General features: G+C 43.3%; 1 protein-coding gene across 1 annotated transcript; it reads left to right on the forward strand.

Moving 5' to 3' along the window:
- The first annotated feature begins 94 nt into the window (after window positions 1-94).
- Window positions 95-11474, forward strand: LOC120501787 (haloacid dehalogenase-like hydrolase domain-containing 5). The gene is made up of 9 exons (XM_039708475.1): window positions 95-98; window positions 497-597; window positions 2213-2422; window positions 3074-3186; window positions 3907-4000; window positions 5180-5213; window positions 6152-6326; window positions 7659-7847; window positions 9286-11474. Exons 1-9 carry the CDS (start codon window positions 95-97, stop codon window positions 9680-9682), a joined length of 1317 nt encoding a protein of 438 aa, XP_039564409.1. The 3' UTR covers window positions 9683-11474.
- The last annotated feature ends 3619 nt before the right edge of the window (window positions 11475-15093 follow it).

Consider the following 15093-nt stretch of genomic DNA (forward strand, 5'->3'; position numbering starts at 1 on the left):
TTGTCTCACTTTCAAGTCTAGCTGCAGGGGTGCAGAGCTGAGGAACTGTAGTGTTTGTGCATGTTAGGCTTTTTCCCAAAAAATGAATCACAGAATGGGTGAGTCTGGAAGGGACCACTGTGGGGCATCTGCTCCAACATCCCTGCTCCAGCAGGGCCATCTCAGAGCACAGGACACAGGATTTGTCCAGACACCTCTGGGGTAGCTCCAGTGAGACAGCTCCACACCCTCTCTGGACAATCCGTTCCAGCGCTCAGTCACTGCACAGGGAAGAAGTTCTTCCTGGGCATCATTTCCTGCCCGTTCCTCGTGTCCAGCTGGCTGGCACCACCAAGCAGAGCCTGCTCCATCCTCTTGGCTTCCCTCTCAGCCCGGACACGCCCAGCTCCCTCAGCCTCTCCTCGGAAGAGAGATGCCCCAGTCCCTTCATCCCTTGGCCAGGCAGAAGCAGACAGAATGTTACTAAACTGAACACTGGGCATCTCCTGGCTCGGAGTGTTGTACCGGCTGCTCGGAGTGCTGTACCGGCTGCTCGGAGTGCTGTACCGGCTGCTCGGAGTGCTGTACCGGCTGCTCTTCGCGCTGCTGCCAGCCGCGGTGCGCCGGGGGCCGAGCCGGGGGATCTGGCCGGGCGCGGAGGATGCGGCAGGGCGCTGCTCCGCGGGCCCGGGGCTGACGCTGGCCCGTGACGCGAGTGACGCTGCCGTGAGCTCACGGCGGCCGGCGGGGCGGTGCGGCCCCTCGGCCGGGCGGAGCGGGCACAGCGCGGTGAGCGGGGCCGGGCCGGGCGGGACGGGGAGCAGGGAAAGCGAAACGGGCGCGGGGCGCAGCCGGGCCGCCCGGCGTGCCCGGGATGCCCGGGGACATCCTCGCGTCCCCGGGCACTGCCGGCCGCAGCTCCCGTCCTGGGGCTGCGTGTGCTCGGGGCTCGCAGGGCGAACGAGGGAAGCTCGTTCCGGCCGCTGCCCTTTGGTTGTGCGGCGCGGCACAGCACTCCTGTCACCAACATTTCCTTTAGGGTCAAAAGGGAAACAAAGCTGTTGCCATCATTACCTCTATCTATCATGATATCTATCATATATATATATATGTTCAGTTCTTTCCTTAGTGCTTTTCCCCCCTTTAATACTTTCTTTTTCTTCCTGCTAGTGTTACTCGCTGTAAAACTCCCATTTGTAATCTGTTATCTATACATCTGTTCTTCATATGTCGCAAAATTAACGTAAAGGATCGCATCTGCTACAGAATTTTTCCAATAGCACTGTAGTTTCAGCAGGTTCATGTACCCATTCGCAAAGCCTGGGAAGGCTGTTGTACATTTATTAGCAAGCCTTTGGCAGCATCTCTGCAGCAGCTGGGTTATTTCTGATGTAGCTGCCCTGAAACGGGCGCAGGCTGTGTGGAGACAATAAATCCCAAGGTGCCGGGTTCCTGCTTTGGGCTCGGGAGAGAGATGAGCTTTAGATGATAGGTTTTGTTCCGTGCTTTCCAGCCCGATTCAGCAGCAGTTTCATTGCCCAGCAGTCCTCTCTCTGTCTCTGCTCCTTGCCCTTGTCACCCAGCTCATCCTTCCTCACTCTCCTCTCTGCCTCAAAGGAGCAAGCAGATACCTTTTAGTAACTCGAGCGGCACCTTGGTGCTAGGAGGTGCTGACTTTCCCAATTATCCTGCCCTATGTGAAACTAGGACTGAGGCCATTGTAGGAGCACAGCAGTCACTTGGCTGTCATCAAACTCTTGTGGAACAGAACAGTTTTACTACAAACACCTTGTAAGGAAGCAGCCAAGTACAATAGTCGTGTCCAAGACCTGCCTACTGCTGAAAAGTTTACTTTAGCATATTTTGTTAATATTCTGTGGGGGTCAAACCATTAAGGTGTGACTCACTGGCACAGCAGCATGTATTTTGTACCTCTTGGCATCAGTTTAAGTTAATTTTTCCCTATCTTCTGAAATAGTCTGGAACTATTTGTAAGGCAAAATAGCTCTCATGAGTCTGTATGCATAAGGCAGAGGGAGTTGTGCTCCTCGTGTCAGCATGTATTTAGCATGAAGATGTGCCTATAAGGCACATTAAGATGTGCAGGGTTGTAGATCCCCTGCTCTCACTGCAGGTGTCTGTTCTCAGGGTGCTGTAGCTGCTGTAAACTCTATTAAATATGTGTAAGGACAGGCATAACTAACGTACCCTCTGATTTCATCCCTCCTTGCAGCTCAGCACGCTGCCATCCTTTGGATTCCTCTTTGACATCGATGGGGTGCTGGTGCGAGGGAGGACCCCCATTCCTGCTGCCAGAACAGCCTTTCGCAAGCTGGTCAACTCCCAGGGACAGTTCCTGGTGCCCGTGGTCTTCGTCACCAACGCGGGGAACTGCCTGCGCCAGAAAAAGGCTGACCAGCTCTCTCACCTGCTGGGGGTTCCAGTGAGTCACCTAAACCCCACTGAGTCCATTAGCATCTTAAATGTGTCAGATGTATTATCTTCCACTAAGTGCTGCTCAGTTCTCAGGTCTGCTTTTCCCTTAAGCCCCCTGACACGCTCTGCTGAAAGTAAAAAGTGCTGGGCAAAGCTAATGGCTTTGCCGCTGGTAAAGGCACTGGTTTTTCCAATTTTTCTTTGGAAGGATGGTAAGTAGTGATTCACGGGAGCATCTTTCCAGAATAATAGTCTTACTGGTTACTACCTGTCCTGCTGAAGGGCTGGGGATATGTAAACTAAAAGTAGGTGATAATCTGGTGCAATTAAATCAGAGCTGCAGTTTAGAAAGGGCCCAGAATTGGAACCACTTCTGATTCTCCTTCCTGTTTGCTTCCAGATTAATCTGGTCATTTTATAAAACCAGGAGAGAAAGGCTTGTTCACGTTGAATTGAGCTGGAAGCTGAAAGGGCTATGTGTGATAATTTGTCAGTAAGCAATTTTTTTTCTAGCATATTATCAATACATCATTTGTGAAAGGAGAAAATGCTGACTGTTGTGTAATTCCTGGAATCTGTCACATCTGTTAATTGAATCGAAGTATAAACAACTTCTCTGAAATACAGCAGGCTCCTTTTGTTTTTAAATCCCAATCAGATTTCCCAAGATCAAGTGATGATGTCACACAGTCCTCTGCGGATGTTCAAGCGTTATCATGAAAAATGTGTCCTGGTATCTGGACAAGGACCCCTTCTTGATATTGCTCAAGAGTATCTTTATAAAAAAGAGTTTAAAAAAACCAACAACTTTCCAAGTGTTTTCCTTAGTCAGGTTCAGGGGATCTTATGGATGAAGTGAAAAATCAAATATTTGAACCCAACAAATGCAGTAATAAATAGTAATTTAAAAAAAAAAATAATAGTTCCTAGTATGGTGCCAAATTTATGTTTTGAATGTGGTTTTACACCAAGTGCCCAAAGAACTGGAATTATATTGATATCATGGTGGTATTAAAATTTCAAACTGTAACTTGGTAACCTTAACTTTTGCAGAAGCTTTGCTCAGGCTTCCATTAAGCCCCTTCTGCACTTCTTCCTTTAGTGGGATTTTCATTAAGGTTGGTGTAAATAATAAGTTGTAAAAATGTATATAAAATTTTTAAGCATAAGCTCTATTTGAAGTACAAAACTGAGAAAAAGGTATTGAAGGTATTGTCTCTTAGAAATGCATTTCTAAATTCAAAATTCATTAGGCTTGGCTAAGAGAGAAGTAGATGAGAGGACTGAAATCAAAACAGAAGAACTTTGGTCTCTCATTTATCAGCAGTGAGACGATCACCTTTTTGCCTCACAGAAGGAAAACCTGTCTTTGATGTTGCTTTCACTGCTCACTAATTTGTCAGTTGAATACCATTAAGTGGTTAAGGTGGAATGAGCAGCTAGGAAACCTTTCCCTGTGAGCAGCTGTGTGTCCTTAGCTGCGTGCCCCAGCCTTGGCTTCTGCCAGCCCATCACCATTGACACCCTGCGGGAGAAACACCCTCTGCTCGACGCAGTTGACCATGACAGGAGACCCGATGTCCTGGTGAGTGAGATTTTTGTTTCAGACCTCTGTTTGCTCCTTGCATGACATCCTATAACAGGGATCAATATTTAACCACCAGGCTAATGCTGCTGTTCTTATATTGTATTTTGACTTTGCTTTTCTGCTTCCTTATTTGTTTTATTACACATTCTCAAGAACAACTCTTTTCTCTCAGCAGTAATTCTTGAACCCAGCCCCTGATTTTATAGCCTGCTGTTGTGGGAAAACTCACAATCTAATGCAGATACCTAATGCAAAATCTGTCTTGGAAAGCTGATTAGCTTCCTCAGAAAGTGTGGAAGATAACACAAGCTTTTCCCTGAGTGCATGATTGTGTTGGTATTGTTTCTGGCCCATGGGGTTGCTTTGATTGCAAATGATTGCTTTGAAGAGAAATAATTCTCCCTCAAAGGACTCCCTTTGCTGCTTATAGCAGTATTTAAATGTCAGCAGTGGTACAGTGGTTCCAGTTGAACTGTGCAGAATTTGAAGCAGAAATGAATAGCTGGTGTGCTGTACATGTTCAGGGCCAGCCTACAAAGTGGGTTTCCCCCACCTGGAGTAAGGGCATTCTCTGTGGCTCACAGAGCCCACAGCTCAGCTGTGGCATCTTTTGCTGGGCTCCTCACCCATGTGGGTGGGGAAGGTCAAGAACCTGTAAAAGTGTTTGTCACCTCAGAGAGTAAATAATGAAGTGTAGACTCTTAATTGCTTAGCAAATATATTATTACATGTTATACAGTGCATTCTTTATTAGAAGTGTTAAAGAAAAACATCTCAAAAACTCTTTTTCAAATGTCCTGTTACTACTGGAGGCCTATTACTCCTGTGGAAAAATAAATATCCACACTTTTATACACAAGTAGCTGAAACAACTAATCAAACAAGTAATTTAAACAATAAAATTACGACACAAGTAATTTTAACAACTGGAGTTAAAATACCCCAGAGGCAGCCCAGGGGAAGCAGGAGGCAGGTGCACTGCTGTCCCTGTGCCAGAGATGTCACTTCAGAGAGGAAACACAAGTTTCTGAGTGAAGTGACATCAGGTATACACCAATACAGAGTGCATTTCCTCTTGGAGTGGCAGGAGGCAGCTGTGGGAGCTGTGCTTGAATTTGTTCTGTTAAAAATACATGTTTCCTATGGTAAAAAACTTTCACTTTTTTCTTATTGCAGTCCCCATCTGCTGTGGAGCTTCCCAAGATTGAGGGTCAGTTATCTTTATTTAACTTGCACCTATCCATTAATAAATGAAATGTTTTTATTTTATTTTATTTTATTTTATTTTATTTTATTTTATTTTATTTTATTTTCAGAAATTATTTCTAGATTGTTGGGCACTTTGAAAATTTGTCTGAGACAATCCTGAAATTTCCTTGTTAATGACATCTGTCATTCAATTAAAAGTATCATGTGTTGTAAAGCTGTTTTTTAATGTGTGCAGTTTTCAGCCACTGGGTTTTGAAGTTTGAAGGGTATGTGAACTCTCCTTTCCTCTTCATCTGCCTTTAACAGGCTATTGTTGCTCTCCTTTCATAAATGAGGAATGAGCTGATGTTCATTATTCATAAATAATTGGTCTTGTTCTTACAAGTAGTCAGAATGCAGCTGTAGTATAAGAAGGATGTTGTGTACACTCTCTTCTCATCTGAACTATAGGAAAGTAGAAATTGGACCTTAGGATTTAAAAATATCCAAGTCAGATTATTGCTGGAGACCAAAGCAATTTTTAAAAACAACATCCAAATTTTGTTTGGAAATGGCACATGGAACATTCTTCTGAGATGAAGAATTCAGCATCTCTGGTGTTGTATTAAAATACTGCATGTAAACAGGGAACTCATAAGTTATGGGAGACTTAGAAATACAATTTAGAAGTTAATATTGTAATTTCTGGAGAAACTTCACCTGTAAAATAAAATTCCTAAAGCTGTAGATTTTGCAGTAGGGTCTTGTTACTTCTGAGATTTCTGTGACTGGATGGGCATGTGATAAATTAAGCCCCTAAATGAATGTGACTGTTTGATCACTTCCAGGTTATATTAAATGAATTGTTCAGTCTCTTTAGGCCGAGTTTCAGGCCCAGTGTCAGAGACTCAGTGCTCTGTTAACAATTCCACGACTGTTCTGTGCCTGTGCTCCTCACAGCTGTGGTGCTGTTTGGGGAGCCAGTCAGATGGGAAACCAGCCTGCAGCTGATCATTGACGTCCTGCTGACCAGTGGCTACCCTGGAAATCCCTACGGGCAGGAAAGCTACCCTCACATTCCTGTGCTGGCCTGCAACATGGACCTGATGTGGGTGGCTGAGGCACAGTCCCCAAGGCAAGTGCTGCTTTCATATAATTGGGATTTATTTGGGGCTTCCTCATTTTTCCAGTAGGATTCAGTCAGCACTTGAATACAGAGTGCTTGACAGCTTGGCTTTGAATGCAACATCTTAATGCACTTTCAGCTAATGCTGCCTGGTTGCTGGCTGCATTATTGCATCCAGGAAATCAGTCCTCAAGAAAAAAGCTGCTTTTAAGCTCTAAGTCTTTTGTTTCCTCACTCCCAGAACAATGGGAAAAGAGAGTTTTTTTCCTGAGGGCCTTCAGAGCCTCCGTTCAAGGGCAAAAATGAAAAAAATTATCTAGGCCATTGTTTCATTTCATTATGTCCCTCTTTGGTATTTCTTTTTTCCTGTAAGGGTAAAGAGCTGACTCTGCTGTTTGAAAGCAGTGAGTGGTTCTGAGCTGAGGACAATGCAGTGAGCTCTTTAAGGAGCACAAGGAAAAACAAGTAGAACATGCAGAACAAGGTGCCAGGACCTATTAGAGTGGTTTTGTTTGATTTTTCTTTCAACAGAAGGTACTTCTTTAATAGGTTTTTTTTCCCCTCCCTTCCCCTCAGTCTGTAATTTGAAATAGAAACTTGTTTCTGTGACTTGGTTGCTGTCTCAGTCTTGGGTTAAAGATCTGCTCAGATACCAGTCCTTGGAAGCAGAGGCCATCTCTCACTAGCACATTGAAAAGGATGTATGTGTGATGGCTTCAGGCTGCAGTAAGGCAGCCAGGATACCTCCAGTGAGCAATTTTAAAATTAAATAAATCTGTTGTGCCATCCCAGTAATGTGGGTTTATTGTGGTGTTCAGTTAATCAGCACTAAATTTTCAGTGAACCAGCTGCAGAAATGTTGCATCCTAAGTGGAATTTGATAGTTTCAGCACACAATTTATTCCTAAAAATAATGAAATAAAAAAGCCTTGTTTGACGTTTTAAATCTGTGCTTAATGTAATTTGATTTGGTATTACACCTGTGTAGATTTGGGCATGGAACATTCATGGTTTGGTTTTATATCTATGTAGGTTTGGATGCAGAATGTCCATGGTTTGGATTTATATTTGTGTAGATTTGAAGATGGAAAGTTCATGGTTTGGTTTTATGTCTGTGTAGGTTTGGGGATGGAACATTGATGGTTTGGTTTTATATCTGTGTAAGTTTGTGCACAGAACGTTCATGTTTTGGTTTTATATCTGTGTAGGTTTGGGGATGCAACATTGATGGTTTGGTTTTTTTATCTGTGTAGGTTTGGATGCAGAATGTTCAGAGCTTGGATTTATATTTGTGTAGATTTGAGGATGGAAAGTTCATGGTTTGGTTTTATATCTGTGTAGGTTTGTGCACAGAACGTTCATGGTTTGTTTGGAAAACATTTACAAGAAGATCACTGGCAAAGACCTGAAGTACGAGGCGTTGATGGGCAAGCCCAGCAGGCTGACATACCAGTATGCAGAGCACCTGATCCGGGCCCAGGCCCTGCAGAGGAGCTGGGAGCAGCCCATCCAAACCCTCTATGCTGTGGGGTAAGCTGTGCTGAGCCCCGGAGGCACAGCAGGAAATCCCAAACCCTCTGTGCTGTGGGGCTGGTGTCCTGAGCCTGACAAATACACCAGGAAATTACTCACAGTGTAAATGCCAGCCAAGAAAAACACACAACCCTTACCAGCTTGTTTCTCCTACCATTAAGACCATCTAACTTTCTTGGTGCTATGGTATATTTTTTGTGACATTTCTAATCTTAAAAATTAATGATATTTTGCTCTTTTTACGTGTAATTTCTACAGAAGCACAAAAGATGTTTTGTATGCAGCTAAAATTTCTCCTGATTTTTTTTTTTCTGTAATAGGGTGTGTAAATCTAAAAAAAAGGGTTTGCCTGGGAGTTTATTCTGTTAGGTTTAGTGGTGTAACACCAACTGCCTTTGAGCTAAGGACAGTTGGAGACTGCAGAGCTAGACTTTATCTCCGAGGTCATTTAGCTTGGTCATATGTTACTGCATGTGCTGCCACATCATAGAATCCTTTTCAGAGCAGAAAATAAAGCTGTGTTGTCTTAAAGACTATTTCAGAATCTCCAAGATGTTTGGCAATATAATAAGCTCATTCATGGGCTGCTCATACCTTGATTTTCTCTCCCCTTGCCCCAATATGGAGAGTGATTCATTTTTATCCTGTCATGCTTCATGAAAACGGTGCAGTAAAATAGCTGCTGGGCTGTGAAATAAATGGGCAGGAGATCTTTCTCCTTTTTAATGCCTTTATTAAGAAGAATCAGCTCAGGTGGGGAGAAATCAATGGGTCGCGCCCACGCCGCCGGAGCTCCCAGGAGTGGCACAGAGGAGGAGGGTGATGCAGCTGTGTCTGCTGGTCTGCAGGCAGAGCTGGGGATTCCGTCCTCACCAGAGAGTAGCAGATTCCTGGCTTTTTTGTCTAACACCCTGGGGCATCTCTTTAATCAACATCTTTTCAGGTTAGGGTGAGAAGCAAAAAGGATCCAAGCAGGTACGGGACTACGCTCCCATCCTTAGACGTCACTTAGGTCACTTGTTGGCTCGTAATTTTACAGGTTTTCCTGGGAAAACTGTAAAAATTCGGGGCGCAATGCATTTCTCATCTGCATACTGGCTCTGATGTCACTGCTGTTTTCCTGGTACTTGGAGGGTCTGTCCCGAGTCCCTCCCTGGCAAGCGGCCAGCATCAGGGGGACAATGGTTAATCACCAGCCATTAACAGGTACTTGAAGAACTTTTCTTTGGCAGTGAAACAAACTTACAACAACTGGTCTGACTTGTTTTTTAACTCTGCAACCTAAAAAAAATAGATAGCTTTCTATTCATAACAGGCTGGACTTCTCCCTGTCTGCCTGATTCCCCATAAAGTGGTGTGAAGTACACAAGGAACTTTATTGGATAGAAACTGTAGGAATGCCTTTGGGAGGTGCTGACAGGTTTCTCCTTGGCAGGGACAATCTGATGACGGATGTGTACGGCGCTAACCTGTACAACCGCTACCTGGAGAAGAGCTCCAGGACCGGCCCCCGACCGCGCCTCCAGGCCCAGGCTTCAGCCGGCAGAGCCCCTGCCCTGCTCTCCCAGGACCAGCAGCCCGGCCTGGGCTGGGAGCAGGAGCTGGCGGCCGCGGCCGCTGCCCGCTGCAGGTCGGTGCTGGTGTGCACCGGGGTGTACAGCCCGCGCAGCCAGGCGCCCCTGCCCAGCCGGGACAGCGCCACCGGGAGCGTGTTCCACGGGCACCGGGATTTCAGCTTCGACCCCGCCCTGGTGCAGCCGGACCACATCGTGCCCGATGTGGATGCTGCTGTAGACCTGGTCTTCCAGCTGGAGAACTTTGCACCTCATTGAGGTGAGGGGATTTCCTAAGGACCACTCAGTGCTGTGCTTCTCTTGCCCAAAACACACTGTGCTTTACAAGAGTGCCACAAACTGCTGCCTTCTAAATTTTTTAACCTCTCAGTTAATACAATCTTCTATTAGATATGCTTATCGCTAGTATATGTGTATGTTTGATTATATTAAATGTCAATAATGCTTTTTATAGTCTTCTAAATATGTAATTTATGGCTGGAGATGCCCTTTACTGTCTTCCTCTTTGTTATTAGGGACTTAATAGCAATATTTCATAGTAACCTATTAATGTACTGGTACTTAAATCCCTCCATGACAGTACCTCCTTTTGTTTGCTGGAAGATTTAGCTTTTAGGTGTTGAGGATCTTGAGGATCCCAGATTGTGCTGCTGGGGTCACTCAGTCCATTCCACGTGGGCTGGAACAGAGCACAACATGTACCAATGCCTGGCATTCTGCAAGTACTGAATGCTCCCTTCAACCAGAGTGGAGTTCAATCTCTTCCACTTGGGACTTGCTCTCATCTGACCTGCTGCTGCCTTTCCTTGTTTTCCCATGTTCCTGGAGTTTTATTGCTCCTCTCTGCTGTGTGAAGCCTTAACTGTGTTGGAACTCCATAGTCCTGGAAGGGAAGCAGCAGACCTGGTGCCCTCTGTGGCCTTTTTGCTCTTTGCCTTTCTATATGCACTTTTTTTTCTTTTTTATTTTTTTAAAATTTTTAGGAATTTTGAACCTTAGAAAGCTTTAGCAGTTTTGTTTAATGTGTTTCTGTGAGTTGGGACTTCACACTGAATCAGTGACTACTGCTCAGCCAAAAAGTGCCTCCTAATTTACTTGAAGCCTCATACCACTGTGGTAATTAACTGGCCTTTTGTGTAATATATTTCATCTCATGTCAATGTTATATGTTGTTTGGTTCACGGATTTTATAGCTGTTAGTTTAAAAAGGAAAAGTAATTTATTTTTTGTTATTTTTTTAAAATACTTCTAAAGTTTTCATCCCAAAGATGCCTTGGAAAATATTTCTGTGTTATTTGTTGTAACACATAAGCTTGTGACATAAGCTTGGAAAACATAACCCAATTAATTGTTTTAAAACCAAAGTCAACTTACACACAAAGATCAATTCACATTAGGGACTAACCAGGTTTTTAAGACTGGGTTTTTTTTAGGGTTTTGTTTTGTTTTTTTTAATTAAAAATTGTACAAACAAAACCTGGGTGTTCATTTTTCCCAGGTTCCTGCAGGGCTGTCAGAATGACTTCCTGGCCAAATCCTTCCATGCTCCTTATCCCAACAGCAACTGTGAGAGCTCACAGCTGCTGTGCAGTCAGATTTTGTTGTTTCCTCTGCTTGCAGAGCACTGTAATCCCCTCTGCACTGTCAGGATTGTTGATTCATCTCTTGTAATGTTTCCTAAGTAGCTTTCAGTGCCTCGATGGATGCAGTGTGAGGACACTGCTCTAAACATTTCCTGCTTCTTCACTGGAAAAGTATTTACAGCAGCACATTCTTGCCTTTTTATTGGTACAATGAACAGATATCTACCTGATTCTTTAGCACTTTCCTGTAATACACCAAGTATTTGCAAAGAATAACAAATCTAAGTAAAGATTGTAATTTTGTAAGGTCAGGATGATTTAAAGTTACACTGTTTCAGTAGTAAAGCATGTTGCAAAACTCTCAAACTTTACCAGAACTGATGAAGCAAAGAATAAAAATGTTGGAATTTGCTGAAGAACAGAAAATGTTCTGTTTGTTTCTCCTTTTTTTCCTCTACAACGTGGACAAACATTTCAAAAGGTTCATGAAGGAACTGTATATGGACGTCTTAGATCTCATCCCTCATTAACATTAACATAAAATGTGTTTGTAGAAAAAGAAGACAGTCCCTTTTTCTCTGTCACATTACCAGCAAAATCTAAAACCCTCCAAGCCTCAGGGAATTCCAGATTCTCCAGCTCCATGGACTGATCTCCAGCTTGGTGAGTGGCAGACCCTCAAAAAGCCAAAATGCTGAAAAAAACAGCAGATGAAGGAAATAAAGGAAATTAGAACGAGTGACCTGGATAACACTGCACACAGAAGGCAGCTGCCAAAAGAGGTGGAAATCTCTTCCCATCAGTGTGAAGGGGAGAAGCTGGGATTCCAGGAGCTTCTCTGAAACTCAGTGGTGTGCTTGTATGCCCTGTAACTTGTACAGAAATGGGGACTAACAGATATCACAGCCCATCTCACACAGCCTGTGTTAAACTCTTCTGTCTGGACAAGGATGAAGTCTTGGGTGATGAAATATATCCAGTTTCCAACATTGGCAGAAACAGCTGCACACAAGTTTCAGGAAAGTGTTTCTGTGGTCACTTCTGTGAGTAAAGCAGATGAGTGCATCTTCCAAATAGCCCAGGTGGGTTTACTTTGTGTAAAGAGTGCTTTAATTTGTCTAATTCAGACCTCCTGGGGCTCAGCTGGTCTTAATTAAAACTTCTCCTCCTTGCATTGTGCTGGTTTTGTATGCCAAGCTCAGGATCATGCTAAACATGCCTTACAGTTTAACATCCAGCAGGTGATTTATTTATTTATTGGTTTATTTACTGACCTTTTCCTGGAGCAGAAGCAGCACCTGGTGTGCAGGTAAGAATCTCAGAGTCAGATTTTCAATAGGATTTGGGACTGGTGTCTTGTTTTATGGAATTGTATCTGGGAAAATGCTTTCTGCTAGTTACAGCTAACTTCCTGCTGTAGAGGAAGTTAGCTGTAACTAGATGTAGAGGAAAAATATTCAGTGAACTTAAACTATAAAAAATACAGGTATTTTTTTGCAGGTACAAACTACATAATGAAAGGTCAGTTCACCACAGCAAATGAAAAATGGTTATAGTGTGTGCAGATCTCCTGTATCCAAACTATTTTGCATTCTTAGAGAGTTCCAGGGAGAGTTCCCAGAAATGGGAAATAATTTCTAAGTGTTCATCACACACACTTATAACAAGCCATTAAAAGTTGGGTATTTTTCCCACACAGATTTCGAAACTCCAGTTCAATGTGTAGAAGATGAGAAAATGCAGGTCAGTCCCTCCCAGGAGCAGCAGATGTTACCCATGACACCTGCACTGTCTCCTCTGACACTGATTCCCTCCAGCACACTCAGGGCAGTCACAGCCACAGTGTTTCACCAGTAAAAATGTGTCCCTAAAGAGAATTAATGACAAATCCAGCTGCCCCCAGCACTCCCAGGAGCCAGCTCTAGAGCCTGGCCATTGCACTGACAACTCCTCCTTTGACACCTGAGGCTGTTCCTGGAGCAGCAGACAATACAAACCAAGAAATTCAATGTTTGGCTCCTGCAGATCACCAACTCCCATCTGCTGACGTTCAAATCAAAGAGCCAAGCAAAGAGAAGGGAGTGTTGCTTTGTTTAATTTACAGCACTTCAATCAAATCCGGACTCTAAACATTCCCCTGGGCAGGTACAGCTGGAACTACATCGTTCACACTGAATTGCAAGCACTGAAAAAGTTATCTGCACTCCTCCAGCACTGAGCATTCCGGGTTTCATCCTTCATCTCCCAGACAGCTCTGCTGGAGTGTGTGCTGAGTGGGAACAACTGAAAGTGCAGGCATTTCTGGAGGTGATGGATGTTTGGGAGGATAAGAGGAAGCTAGTTCAGCACCATTTGTTTCATTAAGGTCATTAAGATTTCATTAAGACCATACATCACTGTAGGACACAATACATAATTTCTTAAAATTGATTCTGTTTCTGATCATATACCACAACAAGGTACATGCATAAAATAACAACAAAAGGTATTAATTGCCAAATGTTTACTTGAATTAAACCTTTTTTAATGATACACAGTACAATGTATCCACTACTTGGCTAAAATTCACAACAAAAGCAGTTTTCATGTTTAAAAATACTTCTCATAATAAATTCATAAATAGATGAAGGTAAAGTATAAAAAATTACCGTAGTATGCAAGCTTGCTCCCTTGTCTCCTCATATTCCAAATCATTTAGTCAGTATTGAGATAAGAAAGTTTAAAAGCAAAATAGTTACTGATGATTAGAAATGTACAGCCTGCATCTCTCGAAGAAACCTTGAAAAGCAACAGATTTGTCCTAGAAAATGCAGAACCATTTTAACACTGTTATCACCCAAACCCCTCAGATAATTTTGGAATGCAGTGAATGAATTCAATATGAATTAGAGATGTTTTCCTTCCCCCCCAGAGGTGTGTGTGAGCCAGACTGGCTGGGATGCTCCCTTCTCTGGAGTTGAGGGGTTTTTACCTGTCAGATCTCAGCGAGTGAGGCACAGGAGAGGGAAAATCTGGCTGACAGCACAGAGCACATCTGCCTATCAGAAATCTGAAACAGAAATCTTTAAAAACAGTTACAAAGAACTAAATTCACCTTCTGCTCAGTACCAGCCTGTATCTGTTTTCTGTCTGGCAGGCAGGACAGGGTCTGGTGTTCCCCACTGGCTTCCCCTGTTTTGGGAATGGTTTTTGTGTCTCACATCATTCCAGCACAACTCTGTGGGGAATTCCTGATGCTGCACCACCAAACCCCACCAGCAAAGTTCTCCTCATCAATATTATCACTCTCCTAAGAAAGCATTTATTTTGTCAAGTATCAAACTACTTTTCACACTTTATCTATTTTAATATCATTTATAAAGGGAAAAATCTTACTTATGCACAGCATTGAACTAGGAAATGAACATGAAAAATGCAGAATAATCAAGATGCTCTGCCTTTCACATTAATGATTTTTTTTTCTCAGATAATTATTCCCTTTGGTGCAAAATCACTTCCACACAAGTTCTGTGCTTTATTTGCAATGGTACCAAGATGCTTTTGAAGACACTGGGAGGCATCTGTCTGCAGCTCTCCTGTCTGTGTGAATTCAGCTCTTGGCTCACTGTTAAAAAATGTCTTCAAGTTTTCAAGACAAGTTTGCATGCCATGTCCAAAGGACAATATCCCAAACCCTTGTTTTCACACATGACAGTCCAGGCACCCAGAAGGAGCAAGAGCTCCACTTTTGGTCAAGTTATTGGAAATCTATCAGTATTAGCTAATAGGAGAGCTATCAGTGGTTTTAGCTGGGCTTCATTTGGATTTTCCCCTCTGAAAAATCTGCTTGCCAGTATAGTGAGAGTAAGAAAATCATCAGGACTTCTCCTCTGTTCTCAAGTATTCTCATTTTTCTCAAATTTTGTTTTGCAAAGGAAACATTAGCAGGTTTCTGGGCTGACATTTATGTGGTTTTATATTCACATAATTATAAATATTTGTACAGGTTCTGTTGGGGTGCATTAGTTTAAGTTGGTTTATTCCTGTACCCCCCATTCCTGCTTATGGTTCTGCCCTTGCCCCGGCTCCTTTCGGGAATCCCGTTCC

Source organism: Passer montanus, unplaced genomic scaffold (genome assembly GCF_014805655.1).
Source record: "Passer montanus isolate IOZ18808 unplaced genomic scaffold, ASM1480565v1 scaffold202, whole genome shotgun sequence".
Lineage (NCBI taxonomy): Eukaryota > Metazoa > Chordata > Aves > Passeriformes > Passeridae > Passer > Passer montanus.

What these genes read in the sequence shown, in the direction of transcription:
- LOC120501787 (XM_039708475.1), top strand. An exon ending in TCGCGCTGCTGCCAGCCGCG is followed by an intron (nt 598 to 2,212) that starts GTGCGCCGGGGG and finishes CCCTCCTTGCAG; the next exon opens with CTCAGCACGCTGCCATCCTT. An exon ending in CTCACCTGCTGGGGGTTCCA is followed by an intron (nt 2,423 to 3,073) that starts GTGAGTCACCTA and finishes AATCCCAATCAG; the next exon opens with ATTTCCCAAGATCAAGTGAT.